General features: G+C 35.3%; 1 protein-coding gene across 2 annotated transcripts in view; it reads left to right on the top strand.

Moving 5' to 3' along the window:
* Positions 1–1081: 1081 nt before the first annotated feature.
* Positions 1082–26218, top strand: part of LOC139135896 (cAMP-dependent protein kinase type II regulatory subunit-like) — a 71974-nt gene continuing 46837 nt past the window's right edge. Inside the window, exons 1-4 of one of the 2 annotated variants that reach the window (XM_070703672.1) lie at positions 1082–1305; positions 2338–2553; positions 19041–19290; positions 24915–24950. In XM_070703672.1, coding sequence (XP_070559773.1) covers positions 19062–19290; positions 24915–24950 — 265 coding nt within the window. In that variant the 5' untranslated portion in view covers positions 1082–1305; positions 2338–2553; positions 19041–19061. Of the gene's footprint in view, positions 1306–2337; positions 2554–18876; positions 19291–24914; positions 24951–26218 lie in introns of those variants that run through there. The other variant, XM_070703671.1, reaches the window with a different exon arrangement.

Raw genomic sequence — 26218 nt, 5'->3', positions numbered from 1 at the left:
TTACTAAATGTCAACTGCAAATTAACGACAAAGAAGATTACAATACTCAATACAATACATAGTAAATTACATGAGCAAGTACGCCTTTATAGCAGCTGCAAATAATCTTCTATCTGAAATATTTTTGATATGATTTGGTAGGGAGTTCCCATTGTCAGTAGCAATTGTCAACACAGTATATATATACATGTAAAGCTCACATTATAATTTTGAATTCAAGTCAGGTCAACAATAACAATACAATCTGATATTCATGACCTTCAAAGTCACATGGTAATCATCTTTGTTATCCTGCAAAATTTCCCAGATATGAAAACTTGTTCCTTTCATCATCCAAATTATTTGTTAGCCAGAAACTATTTTCATCAAATAAAAAATGTGTCTTCACCAAATAGAATTTGAAACAAAACCAAGATCTATCAGTTGCCTATGTATTGAGTGCAATGATACTGAAAAATTAGGAAAAGTAAATGCCCCTGCAGCTGTCTTCATACTCTGTCTCCCCAATGGCTGTCTTCATACTCTGTCTCCCCCATGGCACAATAGGATGAACCACATTTTTTTCTTTACTAGGTCACTCCATTCTGGAGGGGAGTTGGGTTTCCCTGGGCTTATTATTGAAATGAATAATAGCATTCTGGAACAGTTTACTGTGGTATGTATATTTCATGGAAACAGATTGTAGATGCGATAATGCAAGATTCATCACAGTATACTCCATTCTTTTCAGAGAAATTATTTACCATTTGTCAATGTCAGTCAGGTTATTAAAATAAAAAACGTTTTTGAGGCAATTTTTCTATTAGATACATGGTAGTTAATGCAAGACAATTTCGCTATAAAAGGCAGTATGAATATTAATCAGTTTTACAACGTTTTTGTCTTTGTCACCTGCCATCACGGACGATTGATAACCTTGAAGCCGTTATCAGCTATCAGATCAGGAGAGCACTGAATCAATATGAAAATGAATCTGAATAAGTGTTAATGGCCAGCACCACTATGGCTGCCAAAGAAGCAGTTAGCAGATTTCCCATGAGCCTTTGCTCTGAATTAAGTGATATTGACACAGATTAAGGAGACAGTGCATGCTTACCACAGCAGCTATACCACACTGGTAAATTACCTGCATAGACTATCCACAACATTACTGTTGGAAACAAAAGCAGCAGAGTTCATCTGTAATCTCCTTATTTCTGTGTGGCTCTCTTGACTGAAAGGAGCTCTAGGCGTATCTCCAACAATTTGTAAGGCTCATATAGACGCAATAATTTAACCGTTATATGGTTGTTATTCTGTGTAATGGTAAGTGGTATATATTCTTGCCTTAATACAGCTGATGTGGGTTTTTTTTCCTTTTATTATTGATTCTTTTACTTGACATTGAAATATTGTGTTTTAATATTGATCACTGGGCTAATTTCATCACTAGCTTTTTACCTTTCAAGCACATAATGCTGTATTTTTTACAGTTGTTACAAACCTTCACATTTCTGTTTCTTGTTCCATTTTCCAGATCTTCTGTATGTAGATGGGTTTTTGACATTTAAAGAGGGCACCTTTGCCAAATAATGAATTTTTACGTGTTAAATACCTTGTTGAACATGTCTTCAAACTATATTGAAGAAATAAACCTCAGAATTTATACAAATCTGCAGAAAATGTAAATTCCTTAATTTGCAACGAAAGAGTAATTTAAAAAAACTACCGATTATATATATGTTTTATATGTCTCAGTAGTCCATGCCGGTGAATCTGATTTTCATATAACTAGGAGTAATTACTCAATGACAATCATGGGGCTGGTTTTTTTTTCCAGAAAGTTGGTCATTTTATTATTACAATTCAGATGGCATTGTTTGGTAATATAATGTTATTGATACATAGAGTAGGTGTGATGTTTGAATAATCATGTCGCCATGGTTCTGTTCAGTCAATTCATACCTGCACAGCCTCCAAATGATGTCAAGAATATGGTATGTACAGGGAGCTTGGTAAAAAAGCTGCAGTCTCTTAGAAATCTACCTTGAATGGGACAACTCAACAATGTGTATCAGCTTCCATAATTCCACTTACCACTGTTTGTCAGTGTTCCATAATTTCACCGGTTTTCAAGATTATATTTTTACAGTTTCGCCCTCAATAATGAAAGTGTGAATTTAAATATTGGAAATAGATTATGTTTTCTGTAGTCGTTATTTGAGATGCAGTAATTACACCGGCTAGACTCAATGAATGGCAGATGATTAAATTGTCTGGCAATGTTGCCTTGATTGAATGCAAGGAAAATTTGTGAATACACCATTTTTGTTATTTTTCATTCTTTTCATTGGATAGTGAGCTGTGAATTTGTTGGATGCATAAGGACGCAGTTTTAATTCAAGGGCATTATAATAAATGAGCGGAACCTACATATTGTGTAAACCACCGCACTGCTAAGCATATCCTTGGAACACATTTGGATCTACACGCTGTGTTTATCAACCCGATCTACATGCAGTTAGCTTTTTTCCATTGAAACAATTTTGTCTTCCCACGGACGCAACACTATGGGTAAGTCAATCACATGTTTTAACATTTTTTAAGCAATACGCCAAATCTTTAGCCAAATATTTTGCGATTAACATTTATTAATTTTATATGCCAAAGGAATTAATCGCATTGTTTCAATATCCAGGAAAGAATAAGGTGTTAAAAAATCATTGAACTTCGATGTCAATATTTGGGTTTTTTACAAAATTACTAAAGAGGTAAGTATGAGATTCAAACTGATTAAGGATTTTTGTATAAAAAAAAAAATGAATATGAAATTTATATTTAAAATAGTTTAGCATGAATCATTGGCCATTATACGGTAAATACTATGATTAAATAAACTGAAAAGAAATGTTGCATTGTTTCACATTTGATGTCCAAAAGTCAAGATCTGAAAGTTCCTGTATAATTTTTGCACAGTTCTGAATCTTGAAATAATAAGTGACACTTCATTCACTTTTTAAGTCTTCATTCTGTATTTCATGTTTTTCAAAAAATTTTTCAGCTTTTGTGATGCTTTTTTGAAAATTATCTGTATAATTATTGTGCAGCACTGTAAAGTCAAAAAAACATTAAAGGTATAAAATCTTTTATCAAACAGGCTTGTTGAGGATAAATTTTGATTCACTTGAAACCATGCATCACTTTTAATAAGGGAAGTGTTGAGTGAACGGCTAGTACAGCTAGTTTTGCATTGCTACAGCCATGATAAATTCTGGTTTTTGCATGATTGTGTGCTCCAGCTGCAGAAACTGTTTTGCGAACAATTTTACAAAACTATGACAAGGAATAAAAAACAGTGTAAACAATTATCTTCATATTCTGAAAGTTTACAAGGGACACTGCAATTCAGTACCAGTATATAGCTTGCATCATTTTGTAATTGTGCCATTTTATAGAGTAAAGTTTGTGGGAGATTTTTCGAAAAGCATATTTTCCACCACGGTTGTATTGTTAAGAATTGAGTACAGAGTTGATCATACCTCAGACTTTTGATGTACGTGTCCACCACAGTTCTATAAAAACTGCAGCAAATTTTGACTTAGTTATCAAGATCACATTATTTGAAGTGAGAGTACACGCTATATATTTTTTAGAGTTGCCGGACTGTCACAATTGTAATCATATATTTGTTTAAGAGAAATACAACAAGTGAAATAATAAAAGAGAAAAGTACAAAATTATCAACATTTGTTGCAAAGTACATGTTGAAGACTGAAAACAGACAGCAGTCTGCAAAAAATCCATTGATTCAGAATTGTATGCAAGCTTAACCCTGAAACGTGGTTATCATAAATACAGAGAATTGAAATTTCTTTTGCAGGCGGAATTTTCATTCGTTCTTCGTATTGTGCACCATTAAAGTGACATAAGATCAGCAGGTGGACGTGATATCATAAAGGAAACTTTCAATGATAGTGTACTGATTTTTCTATACCTGTAACCTTTCATACCAATGCCTCACATGAATATTGATTTATGTAATTTCACTATCTTGCTCTATGCAGATCCAATATAAATATATCATCGGAAACAAATGGATGATACAAAAACCTTGATAATAAAAAAGATATGATGTCTTCCCATGGGCTATCAGTAATGCATGATTTGTGTTGCATGATAAAAGTACTTTTTTCGGGTAGGGGTTTGAAGATGTTAATTTTCCTGCACACAAGAATTCTACAAAATGTGTGTTTTTAATCTGCTATTTGTCTAACAATTAAGGTAAATTGAGTTGGGCGAGCTGATATTACTACAGCATTTTGATAATATCACAAATTTGGCAATTGCAAAGTGATTTGATTGATTGATTGAAAAAGCAAACAGTAAATTGCCAGGGCTGTACAGCATAATTCCCCTCCTTGCCATGGTTAAATGCATTCTTCAATTTACAGACATGCAAGATTTATAGTCTGACATGACAGATGATTTTACGTGGAAGGTGCAAAACATAAGTCACTCTGTTCTCAAATGATCATTGAGCAGTGAGATCAATTTTTCAAATGGCTGGTTGATGTAAAAGAAACATGATGAGTGTACTTTGTATGATTTATGCAATCTGTAACACAATATTTTATGTTGCAATCGCTGATTCAGTCATGAAAAATTGGCTGATGTTCATTCCTTTTTTCCGCTACCTTGTTTGAGTCTGGCATTAAATTGGTCACTTTGTCCCTTGAATTTATTTTGCAAGTGCAAAATGGGTGATCATGTAAAATTTGTAAGGTATCTGGCACAGAATTGATGAAATATGCCAAAAAGATAGAAAAAGGAGAGTCCTTTCAATATATTTTATTTTCCGATCAGACTTTGTGAAAATGAATTAACTGTACAGGGATCAAATGTTTTGAATGTTAAGCGGTACTCGCTCAAATTTAATCTCAAATGTGGTTTTTTTCATGCACAGAAAGCCTGTAATTTTTTTTTGTTAATTATTCTATTTTTGATATTCGTTTTGCGTAAAATCCATATTATAAAGATTTTATCTTATTTCAATTAAAGACAAAAACTCCCATTTCTTACTGTCAAGATATTACTTCCTCCATTGATCTATGTCAAAATGTACTCAAAAAGAATGTTGATTACATTCCCGTTTTCATTGCCAGTTCCATCGCCACTTAATCACAAAACGTGATATTTAATCACCCATGGATAGAAGTGAATCAAGACGACAGCCAGTAACATCTTTGTTCACTGGATGAAATAGCTTTGTTGTGAGATTCTGAACTTGCCCTTCAGGTGCTAGTAAATATTGTCATGTAGACTGCATTAACACCTGAGGGGCTTTGCTACACTTTCACCCTATTCTAATACTTATCATGAGATAGTCTGCAGGAAGCTCCCTGTGTGACTTTCAACTAAGGCAATGCATTCACCCTGGGGATAATTATGCTCTCTGAAACCTGAGTTCCTCATAGGGTATGAGAAAAATAATACCCAAGTGGATTTTTCACATGCAATAAAATGAAACCGATACCCAAGGGAATCTCTCTTCTCCCCCCCCAATCATACAATATTTGATCCCCTAGCTTTTGATATTGAATGTGAAAAGCCTCTGTTCAAGTAAAATATGTATGTCAAACATAAAAACTTATTTTTTGTTAATTTTTCATACTGCCTTGTATTTCAGAAATCTGAATGTTGTGTCTTAGGTTTCCTGAATTTAGAAGTTAAATTGCATATTTTAGAATGCAAAAATTACACATCCACTAGAGTCCAGTGTACCTTTGATGATACAAAAAATGAAAATAACAATGTGCAACTTCTAGTAATATGATCACAAATATAATTTCTACAGAAACCTGAATCGATATTTTATATACAGAATCATATTGATCTCACTTCTCTGAAATGGCTTTATGTACATGTGGGTAATATATTAGTTACATGTGGGAAATATACAGTTTCTACTTTTCTGTTCGATACGTCATGCTTGAATTTCTGAAAGTGCAGCTAATGATAGCCTGGTTGAGCTAGTAATGGCGCAACAAGAGAAAAGCTTTTTGTAAAGCATGAATTAAAGAATCTCTTGTTGATTTCATCATAGGGAAAATCATTGCATGGAAAAGCAAGTGTTAAAGGTATACTGTCACCTATTCCAATTTTGCCACAGTTACCATGGAAAGAAAAAATCTAACCAATCACAGATTTTAAGCGGGTGGCCGCTTTTTAAAAACAGCGCCCTCACATGGGCATTTTGAATACCAAGGAACGCCCCTTTGACCATATATGGGCATATTTAGATTACAGGTGACTGTATACCTTTAAGCTAAAGAATGTTGCAATACTCTATCAACTTTAATCATTGCAGAGAGTTAATGGATAGAAATGCATAATTCACAAAACAGCACATCAGAATAATCTTACAGTCCAATATTTTAAGCAGATATTGAATTACACAGTTCAAAGGAGTGAAAAAACGCTGAATTTTTGAGAAAAGACTTTAGCTAATTTAACATCAACTATTGTAGGTCCAATTTGTAAATATTTTGATTACAAATATGGAGTTTTTGGCTGGAAAGTGATGTTGTTATGAATATGTATATAAATGTATGTAATATGTATGTATGTTTGTATATATGTATGTCTGTCTGTCTGTGAGTGTGTGTGTGTGTGTGCATATGCACGCGCATGCATGCAAGCATGCAAGTATGTATTGTACGTCATTTTGTAACAATGTCTGTCAATCAGTCTGTCAATCCGTCTCAAATGCTCAAGATACTGTTAGGTATCTATCACCCACTGAACGAAAAAAACATGATTCTGATTGATTCATACTTGTCAAAGTGAACTATTTTATCAGATCAATTTGACCACAATATGCATATTGCAATTCACTCGAGTGTGGCTAATTCATTCACTAATGTGCGCAGTCTAGAGTCAAACACATTAATATTTCAATGATCGAATTCTTATTAAGTTACATACATAAGGATTTGTTTTTTATCTACACAATGCTGATCACTTCATTGTCTTTTCAAGTCACAAGGACATGGGCAAATTTAGCTTATTTAACTTTGCGGATTTTGTTATTTGAAATCCGAGCATCTTATTGAGTATCCATTATTTTCAGACAGATTTGTGTGTTTTGTCACAGATTTAAGAAACTGTTTTGACAATTTCTGTCAGGCAAATACTATTTCCTACTTTATGTGACGAGTACTGCATAATTGTGGTCATATATATATGTATCTGATATTATTGCTGTATATCTTTGCAATATTGAATGACAAGATGATTGGATGGTCAAACTAAAAATCGTCCATTTGATTTTTTATGTAGATTAATTTTCAGCTTTACATATATTTTTATCAAATTTTGACAAAATTTATTTAGCATCCTTGTTCACTCTTGTAGCTTATCAGTCTTCTGCAGACTATAGTCCCATTTGCCATCTATCTTCATATACATTATGCAAAGATTGCTCTGAAATTTGTTGTGTAAGTTACTCAGAATGGTGGTATGAAAAATTATTCGGATTATGTCACGATAACAAAAAACATAGAATTTATTGTTATTTCTGGTGATATACAGAAACACGCACATGATACAAGCATGTGATACAGAGTGGTCTGCTCGATGTAAACTTTGGTGAAAGTCGTTGGTTTGAATGTTTTAAGTCATTTTTACTCTATACTCGTGACATTTTTCTGAAACAATTTCAATTTCTTAGTTTCTTGGGCCAATTTTTTGTATGTCTATATGGCTTTACATTGATTGCAACAAATCCATGTTCTTTACTTTGAAAAATTTCTTGATGCTAATAATAATACCTTGGAATTTGATGTTGAAAACGACTAGGCAAATTGACTTCCAAAAGCTTAGGGAAAGAGGCAATATTTTGTATGTCATGACAGATGGGGTAAATTGTTTTCTGGTCACAAATGAGATACTGACAATCCTCACAGATATTCACTCATCACTGCGTCAAATATACAGGGTGTGTTAATGCAGTGAATTCTCCATGACCTAGCTGACATCTTAGGAAGCAGACCATAAGAATCAAACACTTGTAAATATACATGGATCAAGGGTTCTAGGAAAAACGGATTGTATAGTTACTAGGCCCAGAAAATTAAGGGTGGCTATAGGTATTCAGGGTCTTCCAGACTTAACTCGCATGATGTTACACAAAAAGTGTTGAATTCCACAGAATCAGAACTATTAACTCTGAATTTCACCAGGTGGGGTATGATAATAGAGATTTCCCATAATTCATCATGATTTTGTACCAACGTAGATTCCTCAGTGAAATCCACCATGTCTCTCATATCTGCATATGTAAACAAATTCATAGACTAGTTGTAGTAAAAATTCTGAAAACATACTTTTAGGACACCATTCTTCTCAATTCCCATTTTAAACAATTTAGGAAAGCATGTTTGATTGAGAGAGGAGATAGCATTTTTGTAAAATTTTCCACTGATGTGTTCTCAGCCATACCCCAGGACCCATACAGAATAATGTGATGGAATGTGGTGCAACATTGCACCTGTTTTATGAAACAAAAGGATATTGATTTTTCCCAATAGAAAAGATAAAAGAAATATAAAAACTGAAGTTTGTCATAACTTGCTTCCCAAAACTATGGCATTTGTAGTATCTGCAGAATGTGACTTTTATCGTTATTTAACAGTTTCTTTGAAATTCATCTTGAAATATCTCAACATACGTTTTTTGAGAATTCACATTCTTGCTTTAATGCAGAACTGAAAAAGTTATAAGAAAACTAACATCGTTGATACAAATCAAACAGAATTGTGGGTAATTTATTGTACTGTGGTACATGTCATCAAAAAAGTGGGTTCATCATGGAAAATAGTTCCAAAATTTGACTGCACTTATAGAGGCAATTAAGTACCACTAAGTCAGAATCACTTGAAATTTTTCACTATTGACTTTCCTATCCTCCTGAGGACAGCAATGGCAAATACAGTCCTTTTAAATTGCCATCAGTCGAATATGCCTTCCAGACACCTGGGCCAGGACTTGTGGTTTGTAGGTGTGTTGTTGATGACTTGTTTGGGGGGTTGGCAAAGATGTTATTCCCATGTTAAGGGTTGAAAAGAGACTAAAGTCAGCCATTACAATTTATTATATCTCATGAATTAATGAAGTATATCATGATGTGCCACTCTGCCTTCAGAATATTGATGGAGCTGGTGAAATACCGGTACTATGTCCCTGTAATTTGTAATTTTAATCACAGATAATACAAACAGTTTTGAATGTCCTAGCATTGCAAATTTTTCCCACTTTTTACAAGATTTTGGTGATATTGCTGCTTCTTTATTCATAGCAAGTTAATATTAAATGACAAAAAAGAAAAGAACTTACTCTAAATACAATATTTTTTACAGCTTGATCTTTTCAAAGATGGCTTAATATGAAATATCACGTAATTCTAAGTGCCAGCATTAAGGCACATAAATCACAAATAATTTACATGGACTTCCTTTCATGGCAGGTGAAAAATGTGCATATCGCCCATAAATTTTGGCAAAAGTTGTGTCACTTGGGGAGAGTAACTAAAAATATATGATTAAATTTGTTTGATAATGATCTACTTTAATTTTATTAGTTTATTGTGCCATCAGTTTTTCAGTTACCTTTCTAATAGTTTCTTTTCCCATAAACTTTAAATTTTTATATCTCATTTTTTACAAATATTTTTGGCATGTTAAGAATGTAAATAGAAGATTTGTGATATTTCTTTGTGAAATATTATTTTCGGGATTTTTTTCTGATTCATTTAATGATAAAAATTCTACTGTTCATACTTTATCTTAACATTTTGAACAGTGTTTTGTTTCCTAGAAATTTTGTCAATCATTTTCTATCATACCATTAGTTTTATATAATATGACCTCACCGTCCCTGTACTTTTCTATGCAATATTGTTCACGATGGCTCCAGTCCTAAGTTGGCGCTTTTATTATATTCTGAAGAAAACCCTTGTGAAGTCAACGATTTGCTCAAATTTGTGATACGTGAAGTTGAGTGTCAAATAAAACACAAATTATGCAACACTTGATACTAACTATAATTTGCACTCGGTAAAAACTGGCCAGAACTTTCTACTGCCTGTATGCAAGGTTCTGTTTGGTAGATTGGATAATACACGGTTATTATTCTCTATTTCATTTGGTTCTATATGTATAAAATTATACCATAACATTACTGTATTTCTTGAAAATTGCCATTTTCTGAACAAATATATTTAAAATAGCGCCACTACTTCCAATTCTGGCAAATAGTTCCTGAATGTGTTAAACTCCTAGACAAGAATGATGCAATACCGGTATAGTATTAAAATACTATGCATCTATTACATACATGTAGCAGGCAGTCATTTAGTACAACAGAAAATAAAGTCTGAATTTTTTTGCATTGAAGGAGATCTGTAGTTGAGTGAAGGAAGCATAGTTCTTTCCAGGAAAGTTTTGTGATGTTCCAGTGGCGAATTTGCATAAAAATGCAAACCATTATTGTCAATATAGTTATTCAATTCTTCTCAGGAGAATGCCAAAGGGCCCGGGTCCCTGTTTTCAAATTTGGTCGCGGGGTCATCATGCACTTTGTTTATGTGTGAGGGGTGGTGTCAGTAATTTGATTGGAGATACCAGTTTGTAATTGATAATAGATTACTTAATAAGAATGACAATTAAACAGATTAAATTTTCTCCTATACCTATTTGTTTTCATATTTAATGAGTTGATAATACTCAAAGGTTAAAGTGCTTGTTTCCATGGTGTATACAATAGTTTTAATTATCTGTAATACTGTCTGCATATTTTCATTGTATTTACAAAAACGAATACCATATATCATTTTTTCTGTAGCAATGTCCTTTTTTTGCCAGCAGCAAATACTTGTAACAAACCATAATGAAAGTTCATCAACACAATTAATCGGTCAGTTTCTGCTGAAAATATCAAAACTGTAGGTCTATGTTTACTCTAAATGGCAGTTAGTTTTTAAGTGTGCATGAAATACAATGACTGTGACGTACACCACTTGCTTTAACTAAAGAAGAATATACACATATTGAATAGCATGGAAGAAATTGAAACCACATGTAATGTTTTACAAATTGAGAGAAATCATTTTAATGACACAGATTCAGCAATTACCAACTGGTAGTTATTTACAAAAGAAAGTGCACACACATTATCTTCAATGGGTGTGAACCTGGTCATCTTGTTTTCAGCCTTAACTTGAGTTACATGTATTTTTAATTTACATGGAAATATTATATCCTGATTTATTGAAAACAAAATGGATTGCTTATAATGACAGTGAAAATCCACGAGACATGGGAATACTGTTGCTGTCCATTTAGACTAGCAATGAGTTGACAAATGCCCTAGATGCAATGATCTTATCAATAATGGACACAAGGTGTACACTAGCCTGGTGGGATTTAATTTCATTTGAAAAAGAACTGTATCAATTATAAGCTGTATTCTAATTATGTTTCTTTCTCAGGTGTAATACCACAGCAAGTTTTTTGTCAGCTTTTCATTTTGCACTTAAAAAAATTTATTATCGCCATTACATTTACAGCTGACACAGTGTAAACTCAGAAATCCATAAAAAAATTAATTTTCGTAAATTTTTGTCAGTCTACTCATCCAAGATTGGCTGATTATTGGTGGCAAGACTGAGATGCAAGTCATCTTGACAAAATGTTATCATAAAATTGATCAATTTTTAAATTGCAAAAAATTCAAATAAGCAGTATCTTATAAAGAGCAACGTTTACCATGAATAAAAAATCGCTGTTTTTGTTTCCAAATGTTGTAAATTCATGTTTGATATTTCAAAGGAGAATGGCAATCATGCATGATATGTGGTTTTATTGGATGTACTGTCACACATTTAATTCTAGCGTCAGGAGATATTCTGTGGGAAATAGCCTTCAGGAATACAAACCTCCCAGCGGAGTGGACATAAATTACACATTATCCAAAGTAGACAGCAGTCAGGCCACACAGACGATATACAGTCAGATTAAAATTACTGAATTAAAATGTGGAACTTTTTCCCTCATGTTTAAGGTTTCTCCACTTTTTTTCAATTAAGATTATTGTGCGGCACAGTTCATGACCACATTATCGCGAAGTAGACTGAGCTAACACGCTTTTGCGACACATGTAAAATACATTTTTTGAAAAACTGACTATAGGACTTGTGTGGGAGATCAAGATACTCATGCTATAGTGTGAACACTTAAGCATCAAAATCTCATCTTGTGATCGGAATGAAAGCTGTGAAAAATTAATTTGTGATTTTCAGAGAAAGTGATTATCCTGCCCAACTTGTTGGAGATGTTTTTACGTTTTGTGTAAATGTAACTCCAGCACTGAGTGTTAATAGTAAGTGCATGTCTGCCTTAATCTTGAAAAATTCACATAAAGCTTCATGCTGCATATCTGCCAATGACCCTAAATTTGCAAATGCAAATTTCATTATCACTTTCAAAAAAAAAGAGCTTATATACTTCCTTGGAATCTACAAATTAAATTTGAAAACTATAGGACAAGAACTTTGAAAAGCCATGTTTTAACTAAAAATGAGAAAATTATCCTCAAAATTTACATAGTCAATAAATTTCAAAGTCATATTTCACAACTCAGAATTAAGTGACTCTGTCCTTCAGCATTCTTGATAAACTTTGAAAGCCATATCAGATTTGAAGTTTCAGAGAATATGATGTTTTTTAGCAAAAATAGTGTTAATGATACTTTGCTCCCATTTTAATCATTAATCAATTGATGTAGATATGGCATGTACCAGCAAACTCAGTCTCATATGAGTCGGTATTTTTCAGCAGGAGGTAAGTCTCAAATCTCTTTGGGAGGTATACACAAACTGCATTGTTTTGGTAGTTTTGATATAATTTGCAATGAAGAAACATCCATGGAAACATGTTTGAAACAGGCAGGAACAGTCACAAGGAAATTACAATTTTGGAGGTAAAATTCTGTAAAATTTTACAATTTTATAGTTTGTTTTGTTGGTTATTCAAAAGAACTGGTACATACATACATACATACATACATACATTATACGTACATACATACATACATACATTATACACACATACATACATACATACATACATGCATACATACATACATACATACATACATACATACATACATACATACATACATACATACACATACATGTATATTTAGCAAAATCAGATCCATTACTCAGAATGTCATCATACAAAGTAGTAATATAGTTGTTCTTAGGTTTTTGGGGTTGATAGACTTTAATTTGTAAAAATGAATACGACAATGATTTATCTCTTACATATAAGGATATGAGAAAATGCGAACTAATAGTAAAATGTTATTTTAGGGTCACTCCTATCCACTACTTCATACTGCATTTTATTTGTGTTACTGCATTATTAGAATATTTGGTTTGCCTTTTACCATTGGAGTATTAATTGTCCCTTGTTGTCTGCTAGCTCACTTCCAATGTCATATCAGAGTACGTGTGTTACATATCCCCTTGTGAACAATTAATGCCCTGTCCTTGCTGCTGAATTTCTGTTCAATGACTGTCCTTCAAATGTGAAATCTGCTTTCTCCTTTCTTGATGCAAAAGCTATGAAGAAAATTACCACTGAATGCCAGGGACATACACCTACAGACACATATGTTATATTTATACGATATAGGCAATAACCTCTGCATCCGATGAGTATGAACTCTATAGGCAATAACCTCTGCATCCGATGAGTATGAACTCTATTTCCATACAAATTGCTTGCACAGCACTCACCAGGTGACTTTGCTATTAATCTTCAAGCATTGTATCAAAATCTTGTGTATAATTGCATGCCTACGGCAGGGTTATTTATTTAATTCATATTTTCAATGTTCAGTTCTAATTATGCCAAATACTCAACCATAATCAGTACAGGCTTTGAGTTCTGATGTTGATATAAATTTATGGTAAGTATTGTGCATCTTTGAAATTCAGTATGGCTGTCAAATTTCATGTGAAAGGCAATTATGTTAATGGCAATGACTACAAATCAAATTCATATGCATATATATAAACAATAACCACAGATTATGTATATCATATTCTTTACATAGTGAATACTAAGTTTATTAGTCTCCACCTATTATGAAATATGTGATAGTAATTAGCAGTAAGACAGTACTGCAATGGCTGATGTGACTCAGTACTCTGCTATCACTCTTATGAATTCAGACGTGCATGCAGCTGTGAATATTTTCCATAACAATCACCAAAATTTATCAGCTTTCAAGGATATACAACACACACTTGTGCATCATGAAACTGTTAAAATCATAAGGTGCCATGAGAAATACGGTACAGCTTAACATTTCACATTAATTAGTTATCACATATCTCCCATTTTAAGGAAAATGTTGCAAAAACTTCTATGATCATAATAAATTAATTGATTGTCTAGGGTTTTTCAAGTTAAATTTTAATTTCCATCAACCTAATGTTACACAGGTCTGTTTATTCCAAGCTGGCCTGAGCATTCAGTGTGTTCTCAAGTTGTACTGCCATAATGTAAACATTTTCATTGTTTTCACAACAAAATTAAGATATTCCAAAGAGCACATTGGCCTACTTACTTCATGGGATATGACTTCACTCAGAAATACGACAAAAATTTTATCTAAATATTTTTATGATGAATGGTATTTTGATAACAGAAAAGGAAAGCGAAAGAAAAAGGGTTTAAGCTTTTTTCATGAAATGAATCTGGAATGTATGTTACCTGGGTTGAACTCATGCCAAAATTCCAACTGTGGTAAATGTAATTGAAGGAAAAATTGAGAAACTGTTTCTGATGGTTAACACTCCTAATTTTATCAGTTTTTTTCAAAAATACAAAAGTTAATCATTGACTTCCATAGTGTTTTAATAATGATCATAACTGTTGCATACTGGTCTACACCGGGAAAACAATTATTGAAAACAATAGGTGTGTTTGTTTCTATACCATGATATATGGAAAAAAATGAGTAAAGGTACCTATAAAAGCATCACAGTCCACATTGTCCATGTAATGCTCTAAATTGTTGATTCACATTTGGATGGTATATATACTGGCGCAGATTATATTAGGGCGCCCCCTATGGACATAAAATCATATAGATCTGTCTACACTTCTCAACTCTTCTTTGTTGGAGAAATGGTGCAGCAAGTCAAAACCATAGTGAAATTTTCTGAGGTTGACAATTATGATACGTGATAAAGGATCAATGTTCACATTTGTCAATGGCAAAGACCTAGACTATAATGACTGAAAGAAACACTTACCGTTCATGGAACTGTTTTTCTATTGTACTTCTGAAGTACAATACAAAAACAGTTTGTTTTGTTGGTTGTTCAAAAGAGCTGGTAATGGTACACTATTCAAACTGGCCTAATTGTTTACACAGTAATTGGTTTTGTCTATGGTCAATTACTTTCAGTGTGCATGAAAATTTTAACGAAGGATCTAGACAGCCCTGCTGGTATATTGTGTTCCAGAACAAAAACAAAAAGTTCACATAAAATGTAACAAAAACATTCACAATTCATATATATATATATATATATATATATATATATATATATATATATATATATATATATATATATATATATATATATATATATATATATATATTTATATATATATACAAAAAAAAACCTGTTCAATAGCACACCCATATGAAACTCCTCTATCCACTTTGTGTAAAGAGAAACCTATGTTAACAGCAGTACAAACATGTATGGTACAAGCAGATAACAATAACCATCTTGCCAGTGCAGAAACTTTTGGAATTTATACTATATATACTATAGTCTTATTCAAGTACTGTCACGACTATTTGCATTATCTCTGGCAGAGATATGAAACCATAAGTGTCAGTAAAGTTGCTACACTGATCATTGGCACTGATTTGTTCAGATATCCAGACAACAGAGTATCTGTAACATTGTACTCCTGGATCACATATGAGGTATATATTTAATAGCTGAACATTTAATTCCCCCTTGGTCCAGTCATCAAAAAAATCAATTCTCTGACATGGTCTCAAAAAAACTGATATTTTGTGAGACACAATGGACCTTTACGCCAAGGGCAAACTCAGAACAATATAGAATGATATACAAGACAACAAACAGGTTATCTTGACATATAGGCGAGGAAAAAAAAAATATCTGTTCAACGGGCCCGACCGACCCATATTTGGACCACTCCACATTTTTCTTTTTTTTTCCCGAAATCTTTACGAATCTGAAGAAACGCGGAGACGTTATTCAGTGACATCTGTCTGTAAGATGAATGACCTTCACATTTTCGATGACATTGACTTGAGTGAGATTGATACAGGCTATGATTTGAAGAGTAAAGGTGGAAGCGCATCACAAACATTTGGTCAAGGTGAAGGGCAGGGTTAATACCCCGTGGAAAATAAACTATTATGCCACGTTTTCTGTATTTCATCGGCGTATATTTCACGTCTGAGTGGTTGTTCAGTCTATATTTTCTAGTGTTCCTATTTTCAGTGTTCCTTGAAAATTCTTTATTGTTCTTTGAGTCATCACTCGTTCCGATTTTCGTCATGGCTTTCTCCTATCGAACGTGAGATTGTAAGCAGCAGTTCTCACTGCAGGACGGACATTATTTGTGTTTCCGTTGTCGAGAATGCACAAGGAGTCAACCTTATGACATTTGTTTGACTTGGACACAGGACGAATGGTCTAATTTCGCTCCCTCGCTCGCGCTCGACAACGTCACCCCAGACATCCCCGGGGCAGACCCGTCCGTTTCTGAGTCGCGAGTTTTGGTTGGAATGCACCGTGCTCATATGGCTGGTGACACCAACACAGAAATTAGCTCAGTTAGATTCAGGTGCCGCCAACGAAGCTGTTCGTGCAAAAAGGTGTTCGTGCGAAGTTTTTCAGCAGGCGGGCAGATTTCAAAACTAATCAGCAGGCGGGGAGAAAATATCGATATTTACTGTGGGCAGGGAAGAAATTTCATTACTTTCAGCGGGCGGGGAGAAAATTTTTGACAGTGGGCACCGGAAAATACGTAGAGGGAGGGGAAAGCGGCGTGCTTAATAGAACCTAACTTAGAGGGGAGCAATGTTCCAAGGTATTCTGCTAACTGCTTGAATGGTTTTGTATTGATCTGGTTGCCTAGTGGGCATCTAGTTGGCAATGAAAAATTTCAGTAGTAGGGAGAGGGCAGCGGGGAGCTTGAATTGTTGTGGGGAATGGGGAGCGGGCAGACTGTAGATACCGGAGGGCAGTGGGCCCCAAAATTCAGTGGGAAGGCACATTTTCAGTGTATACCAGTGGGAGGGCACCGGTACCGAACAGCTCTCACTTTCCCCTCCAAGTTTTAGGTCAGGGTCAAAAATAAGAAAATTGGTATATCAGCCTCCAAAACATGTTTTGTGATGATTTGAGAAATTCATGAAATCTACCAGTTGGCGGCACCTGTAGATTGAACTGTAGAAGTGAAGGCAAAGAAGCTGTTGTGAGACAACCAACCCATGTCAACAAAAAGTTGAAAAAATCATGAACGTACTAAACAAGTATATCCAGTATATGTTATGTGACTAAGCAAAAAGCATGAAACACACAAAAAGTGTTTATATTATATGTTCTGTTTAAGAAAAACCAAAAAAAAAAAAATCCAAAAAAAAAAAAAAAATCCGACCTACCTACCCATTTGAAGTCATCCCGCCCGTTGAACAGCTTTTTTTTTTTTTTGGCCTTAAACAAATATTTTTTTTCATCTCTCACTGACTCAGCCATAGATGGTATGTTTAAACTTAAAGTTATGATATGTACAGCAATTTCCAATTTCCATGAGTTTTTCAAAACTTTTGGCAGTTATTTCTAAACCTTCCGTAAATTTTGTACATACATTGCAGGTGAGGTGAAGGTGCAAAGTTTCTTTTTCCCAGCAGTCAATGTTTTGTTTTTTCACAAGAAAAGGTGTTTTATCCTACTGCCATGTGCAAAAAAAACTCAAAAGTGCAGCCTCAGGCAGATCACCACCTCTGCAGGTGAAAATATTTGTTGTTGTTGTTGTTTTGTTTTGGGGACTTTCTAAATTGTAAGGAATTGGAAGGGGAATCTTCGAAAATTATTATAAGTTGATAGGGCGATACTTAAAAAGTAAATTTTTTTTATAGATTTCCTTCAATTTCAGACCACATGTGTTTGTAAATGCCGCCTCACACAACGACACAATATTTAAATTGAAAGACCTCTCTTGTAATACGCCCTTGCAAATCTGACTTATCTGTTATACAGTCCCGCCTTCTGTTATAAAGCCCTTAAAAAGAAGTCAAACAAACGTTCCCCGTACCCATAAGGAATGTCTTCCGCTGCACATATATAGATTGGTTCACAGTATCGATCGTGTGACTTACAAATATTCAGTGTTTTCACAGATACCTTTGTTTACTTCTCTTTTCCGATTTGTCAAGTGGTTGTCAGGGAGGGCTGCGCGTGTAAGTCGACTATCACTCACTCTGCGCAACCACCTGATCACGTTCTGTGGCTTCTCTGTAGTTTTACGCGCGTGGATTATTTAACGAAGCGCTGCAAATGCAGATAATTAGGCCAATTATTGTGTATGACTATTGGCTCATCTTTTTAAAATGTCTCTGCAGAATTCAAAGATAACGAAAAAAATTGCCGAATTTTTCTTCCCAACTTTATGTATGAAACAGGTCGCGCGCAAGGTCGTGCTGTGTTTCGATATGTAAAACGGCTTGTAGACATAATAGTATGACGTCACACAACACGTTGACAGAATAATAATACTGTTGAATATTCTCCCTGACGATAGATAAGGGGCTTCACAAAATTTACTCACACTATTACCGTGTCTTCGAACCTTTGCCGCCGGCCAGCTGGTTGAAGCCGTGAGTGAAGCCCTAGTTTTAATTTTGCCATCATTTTATTTTTCCTTATCTCGTAGAGTTTTCGTTGCGGATGCGTGATGAATTTTGAAATTCCGCCTGGCCTGACGGATTTACTCCAGGAGTTCACCGTCACGGTTCTCCGGGAGAAGCCCGCCGATCTGGTCGAATTCGCCGCCCAGTATTTTACCAAGCTGAATGATAGCAACACAAGCAAGACGGCGGGTAGACGAGGTGTGAAGTTTTCTGAGCCGTCCGATCAGGACGAGCCAATGCAGACTGACTCTGATGAGGAGTTTGTACCGCCAGGTGAGTCGTCTTAAACCAGATTCCATGCGCATATAAAAATCAACGCTCCGTGATAATTCTGTCAATAGGGACATGAACGTGTGTCACATATATGTGAAGCCGTGCACGTTTACTTTCACGGGCGTCTTTCCTTTCAAAGTACCCCGTTTCGTAATTTTTTTTCCTGAAAATTTCATTTAAGAAGCATCACGATGACAGCGCTCCCTGCAGGCTGCACTATGTATGAATATAATGTTGACTCGTAACATCACTGCGCGAGGTGACGATCAATGTTGCCGCGGGCGCGGGATTCGGCCGATTATGCCACAGTGTGATGAGCTCCTTTTTTATTTCTCATTAAGTGTAAGATGTGTGACTACTTTAGGAAATTAAAGGTCGCAGACATGCATTTTAAGGATATGAAATATTTCTGGTTTCTTCACAACGTAACCTGGGTGCACACCCACTCTTCGAAGCCAGCAAACTCATCAATGATGTATGTCTGTTCACGATGTCGGTGACTGAGTAACGTACGTCTGTTGAGTGAACACTTGTACTTTGCGAAGCTGTCATTCGCCCTCGTTTTAAATTTTAAAGCCAAGCAAGATCAGGCTTGACATATCGTTCTCAAATCTGTTAACAAACATAAATCTTACAGAAGTCACACCAAACATTCTGGGAATGGCATATCATAAACCAATGCAAAGCACAAAATTGAATAATCACAGAAACAAAGAGGTTAATTCTGGATCCACAGGAGTGTGCAGTACATAATTAGTACATCACATGGGCTGGACACTGTGTGCCTGGTGCACTGTGCAGATCTAACAATTTACAGAGGTGTTAATGTTTGTTTTGTTAAGTAGCCCAGAATACACATGGACAATCCTTTTTCAGAATGCTACTAGTAGTAATACTATTGAATATCACCCCTAGGGTCTCAGTGTTTGCTGCTAATGCACCGACTTTCTAAGGACAAATTGAAATGTCAACATATGTACTGTCTTTATGTATTAAGTTGTAAGCATACTATCAGCTTCTTACCTGTCATTTATATTGTTTGGATGAAAATGACAAACACTGTTTAAATATCAGTAGTTTTTTGTGAATATAGGTCAATTAAAAAATTCATTACAATGAGTGTTTACTCTCTACTTTCAGTGTTCATGGTTCTTTTGATAAAATGTGATTTATTTAATTTGTTCTGCATATATTTCTAATAATGAAAGGTTATCATGTGGATCATCCTATCCAGGAGTGATATGATCAACTGTGTCAAATAGGTCTCAGGAGACAAGGAATTCAGTGTGTATTTTGATTAGAATATGTAATTTTTTGTTACAAGGTAGATGGACATAAGTGACAGACATTTTTCTGTAGCTGTTTTTCATTACTCAAGTGCAGTTTTTGTTGTGCATGGTCGATTCTTTACATTTTCTAGTAGCTGTTGATGCGTATATTACTCCAGGTAGAGAAATAATACTTAAGCGTTTTCAGGTGAAGATGTGCTCGCATGATTTTTTAAAAGCAAAACTTACGCAGCAGGCAATGTAAATCCCCCATTCCCCTACCTCATGTGCAGGGGGTTTGGAAATCAGGCTTGTGAAATTTGCCAAATGCCCCAACTCCTTGGGCAAGACAATCAAGAAAATCCCCACCATAAACATTTCTAAAAATGTATTCCCAACTCAACAACATGGATCTGTAAAACCATGGTGAAAATGACTGGGGACACTAAATGAGATAATTACCGAACCCCCTCAGGCTCAGTTTCATGGTAAATTCTGTCTAATCCCCCATATTTGTCCTGTATTGCCCAAGGAAGGCCCCCTTTGGATAATGTTGACTGCTGCAATACAACATTAAGGGCCAATACAACCAAATATCTAGACATGAGATCTATCAAAATTCAAATTTGAAGTGTCACATAGAGAGAGGAAAGTCAGGTTTAGGACATAATTTGACATTGGAGACGCACTAATATTTACACTGGAATTGATATTCACAAGAAGTACATGTAAATTAAGTAAATTAATGTACCCTGAGATGACAAGGTCATTCACTAAGAACATGCTGAACCCTTCATCTAAATAATTACAAGATGCTTTTAATTCATTACAGATAACAAAATATAGAACCAAAATTATGTAAGAAAATTTTAAAAACACATTATCGTAATGTTTTAATTTATATATAAAGCAACAATATACCTTTTCAGAGTTACCGTGAAACATGCAAAAATGTCCATCTTTAAACAGCTATGGTTTAGTGTGATAGTAATTTGTTGCTATGAAACTGGTGATACTCTCTCAAATGTAAACTAGGTATTTCAGGTTTCCCTGGTCACTTTGTGACAATTTTCACAAGCACAAAATTTTTTTAAGTGCAAATTTTTCAAGAAACCAACATTTTTGCCCTGCTGCAGTATAAATGTACTGTACTGTGATTTTTTAAGGTAAGCATTTCCAGTAGTGCTGTAGCGAAAAATCATAGGAGCAGAAAAAGGGCACCCAAGAGAAGGAGAGAGAGAAAAGAATAGATATTTAACTAATAAAAAACCTATTTTCTTTCTATGAAAAATGAGATCAGTCAAAAGGAACACTTCTCAGTCCAGTGTTCGCGGTCAATTTTTTTTCAATGCGTTTCACGTACGCAAAGGGTTGGCAAAAATGCGTATTGTCGTCATGTGAATGCGTAACAGTCGCCACTTCCGCATTCAACCCAGGGCAAAAATGAGGCAAATTAATTTTGGTTGACACAGGAAATAATTTTTCACGATAATTGAGACGTTTTTAATAAGTGTAACATCATGAAATCTTGATCATACAGAGAAACAAGTATGAATGAAAAATACACAAAACAGTAAACTGTGATAACACATCACACGTCGTCATACACTGCAGTGAAAGCGCGTAGTTTTTGTATTGTAACTACCGGTAACACCGTAACTAACAGTCGTAAAACTTGAAAATCATATCAAAGAGAAGTTTCTATTTGCACGTGAAGGGAAAATTCAAACAGGTATCTCTAGAATATAACGGGGTTTCTATTGTCTCGCACAGTGAAAATTTTTATTGCTCGGTCAAAACGAAAGTCTGCAACCGATGGCCCTTCCAAGTTCCATAGTGTGATGCATCAGATTATCGGCATTCTCATCGCCCAGTTGATTACGTCGTGCGGTGAGAACACTCAACACTGTTTTGGAAACTGAATCCCTGTTCGCAGGGCACGTAAGAAACCGAAATCACTAGAGCTATGCAGGATAACAATTGGAACATGAGAAATAGCTCTCCATATTCATTTATCAGAATACGGCAAGATTCGCTGAAATTGGGGCGTCCGTTGCTTGCAAATCACGTCCGACCGCGGGTCATCCGGGTACTTGTGGGTATTTAAGTCATTTTTGCGTCACAGCGCCATATTCAAAGTTTCAATATACATAAATGATATAAGTTTTAGTTCTGCTTTTTCCAAAAAACTTCTGTATCATTCGGTCTTCTGTATCGTCTGATTTCTCATTCACCTTGCTCGTATGCGTTACACCTACTGACGTCACTCCGCGGTCGAGGGGCTTCCGTCGGCCGGCCAGCTTCAACGCGATCAGCACCAACATGGGCGATGATGTGCCGTAATCACGGATATCCAATCGCGATCTGGATATTTGGTGGCGTTGAGAACTTTATCGAGGCACGTTAGTAGATCGGTACATTCCCCAGGGTACATTCCCTAGGAAAACGTGCGTTCGATCAAATGAGTAACAGGAGTAATGCATTCACGCCTCGTATTTGCATAACGATCAATATGATTGGCAGCTGCGTACGTTAGGGCATCGCCTTTGTAAACTGATTCGCTCAAAATGTTGCAATTTCAGGCGACACCACGTGGTTGTCGGTGGGTTGCAATCTCGGAAATAACAAAGCAAAGTTGTGGGGAAATAATTTTAGCTCAACGTGTTACAATTTCAAGCCATGAGAATAACTGTTGCAATTTTGGTGGGTGAGTCAATGGACAAGACAACACGTCGTTGACAAAATAGCGCCCACAACGGACTCCAATATTTTGCGTACAGTCAAACGCATTGCCTCCAGAAAAATGCGTGCGAAAAAATTCCAGTGCGTATAATACGCACTTTTTTGCGTAACCGCGAACTCTGCAGTCCTCTTTTAATCACAAACAAGAACTAAGGAAGATTCACTTCTACAATAACTCCTGAATGATTTTTCATTTTGAAAGGTTATGTAATGCATAATTATGAAATTATTGCAAAATTACTGCAAAGTATGCTTGAGGGTGATATGAAATGCAGCATATTGGCTGATGCGATAAGTGGTAGATAATTTTGAACGATAATGTCAGCATGCAAACTTCACAGTATTTTTGTGATGACCTTATATAATATTCGTGACAAGTGTGTGAAATGAGCCCAGTAATGATTAATGCATGCAATGCAACAAGATTTTTTCATATTAAATTTCTGCTGATTGCTAGAGTGCAACTTTAGAGTTCTTCTGACAGCCTGTGCAACAACATGTACAGGGCATAATTGACTTTGCCAGTTGTCAAATTGGTCCCACCAGAGACACCAGCATGAGGCACTTTGTTTTGGTATCTCTGGACATGGCCAAAGTTACGACACAGGCCTTCTGTTTGGCATTTTTAATGTACACAAACTCCTTTTGTTCTCAATGGTAGATGTATAATACAGTATATACCATCAGGATATTTTGATTTTATGCGAGAGTATATGATGGCATTTTTCCTTTCAATGAAACATTGGTTACAGTCTTAAAATTTAGGGGCATACTGTTTTGTTGTGATCATTTATTTCAACTTTTTTGTGTTTATTTACTTGTAAAATTTATCAATTATTCAGTTTTAAAATCTGATGTCAATTGATATGGTTAAGAGTACAATAGACTCAATGTGTAGGAAATATATTGTAGACTGCCTCAGGGCATTATACACATGCACACACGCACCACATACTCTTGGATATTCAGGGATTTATAATGTACCACCCCAGTGAAGCAGCATGTTAAAAAAATGTATGAAGTAAAGTCAACTACCCAGTGTCAAGTATGAATTTGACATTTGTCAAAGTGACACCAGTAGCATGAGCAACAACTTCATTAATCTGTCACTTTATATTTATGATAACAGGAAGAGCTGGTCACCGATGCCACTTTAACTTTGGACAGTACAAGGGACAACACATATTTTTGTACCATTCAATTTTCTTAATTCCAAACATTGGTGTGTTTATGACTGTGAGAGTTGAAAAGATGACTGAGGTAATCGGTAAGGGATAAGCCTATACACTGTATCACGTTATCAACATTGGGTCTAGTGTATAGTGTAACCTTTACCAGCTGTACTTCCAATTACGTTAATGATAGGTCATAGGGTTACATTAGCATGACATTGTTGGCCCTTTGTCTGCTGTGACTGTGAATTGAGTGGAGTGGATTGAATGCAGTTTCTGCTGCAGGGTTCTTCGTGCATGCAGCCATAGTAAGCTCTTTTACATACCAGTAGACAATGATACATATGCAGTGCTTGAAGGCCTACTCTTGACAGAACCATTCACACCAGGATGGGGTTTCACGTGTCTTCACTCTCTCACAATCATTCCTATTTCTCCCCAGAACTTCCAAAGAACAGATTCAACAGGAGAAAGTCAGGTAGGTTGATTCATACATTACACAATTCTCTGGGCGACATGTTTTGAGAAAGTACATGTATGTGCTAAGTTCAATTATGCCGGTACGGCATTAAGTTTCCTCTACCATGGTTTGCTGTTTATAGTTTCCGGTCTTTGACTTAGGAAGCATGGTTACAGTCAGTTTTATGAAATTTACCAGCTGAATTAACTGCTCTGAGTGTTATTAATTAGAGCAAGTGCAAAGGGCAGCAATTGAGATATACCACTATACCAAATCAGTGTGCCAAACACTGGCTTGAAGGTAAAAATACGTATATATAGTTTCAGACTGTTTACCACCTTTGTTGTGTGGAGAGTGTTGGCTTTACTTTCATATAACTAAAAGATATCTGCCTTCCTTTTGCTTCAGTTTTCATTTCAAATGCATGGAGTGGCAGCTAGATATTTAAATTAGGAATACATGTACATAAAATTTAAAAAAGGATTGTTCTGAGTATAAGGCATTGGTTCAGACCATATTTGATTAAAACAGCATATTTCTCTGTTTAGATGGTTGATGATTGGGAAATCTTTCCTTTGGATTTGTCAGATCTTTACATTATAAGTCAGTCTTTCTCAAGTCACCTAACTACAGCTGCAGACTCTCTGAAAATGAGTTTGTAGCCTTCATTATAATTTTGTCCAGCTCACTGCCCGATGTCATTGTGCTGTGAAATTTAAGTGGTACATATTCAGTTTAACTAGCTCAGAGGTTACAATCAGCTAGGTTTTGTAAAGTTGGCTATCATGTTTCATTTACCCACATCTGTCTATTGAGTTTACTTCAGATAGTCAGACTTTGAAGTGCATTTAATCCTATTGACAAAAGACAAGTAGAGAAAACCAACAAATGCAAACAAGTAGAGAAAACCAACAAATGCAGTGTCAACCATGTTAAACATGGTGAAACAGTTATGTAATAGAAATCATCACAAACTGCCCATGGTGCAACCAAGACCTAATTCGCTACTGAAACTAGTTTTATGTAGTAATTTGGTAGAGCACAATTTTTGCTGTATGGTCAGAAAACAATAAGGAGATGGCTTTGCAACCTTGGTGACAATTCTGCCTTCCGTGTTATTGCTTGCTATATGCTATGGGACTGTCTAGGATAGAATGACCTTGGAACCTTAGAAAGTGTTCAGGCTTTACTAGACTGTCGACAGTCCCTCTTGCCTTCTTTTGACCAGAGTCACTTTATTAAGTGCGGTAGCAATCCAACGTAGGCGATCGAGCGCCGGAGGCGCG

The sequence above is a fragment of the Ptychodera flava genome, chromosome 6 (genome assembly GCF_041260155.1).
Source record: "Ptychodera flava strain L36383 chromosome 6, AS_Pfla_20210202, whole genome shotgun sequence".
NCBI lineage: Eukaryota > Metazoa > Hemichordata > Enteropneusta > Ptychoderidae > Ptychodera > Ptychodera flava.
The sequence above is the reverse complement of the archived record's forward strand: the minus strand, read 5'-3'. Positions and strand labels throughout refer to the sequence as shown.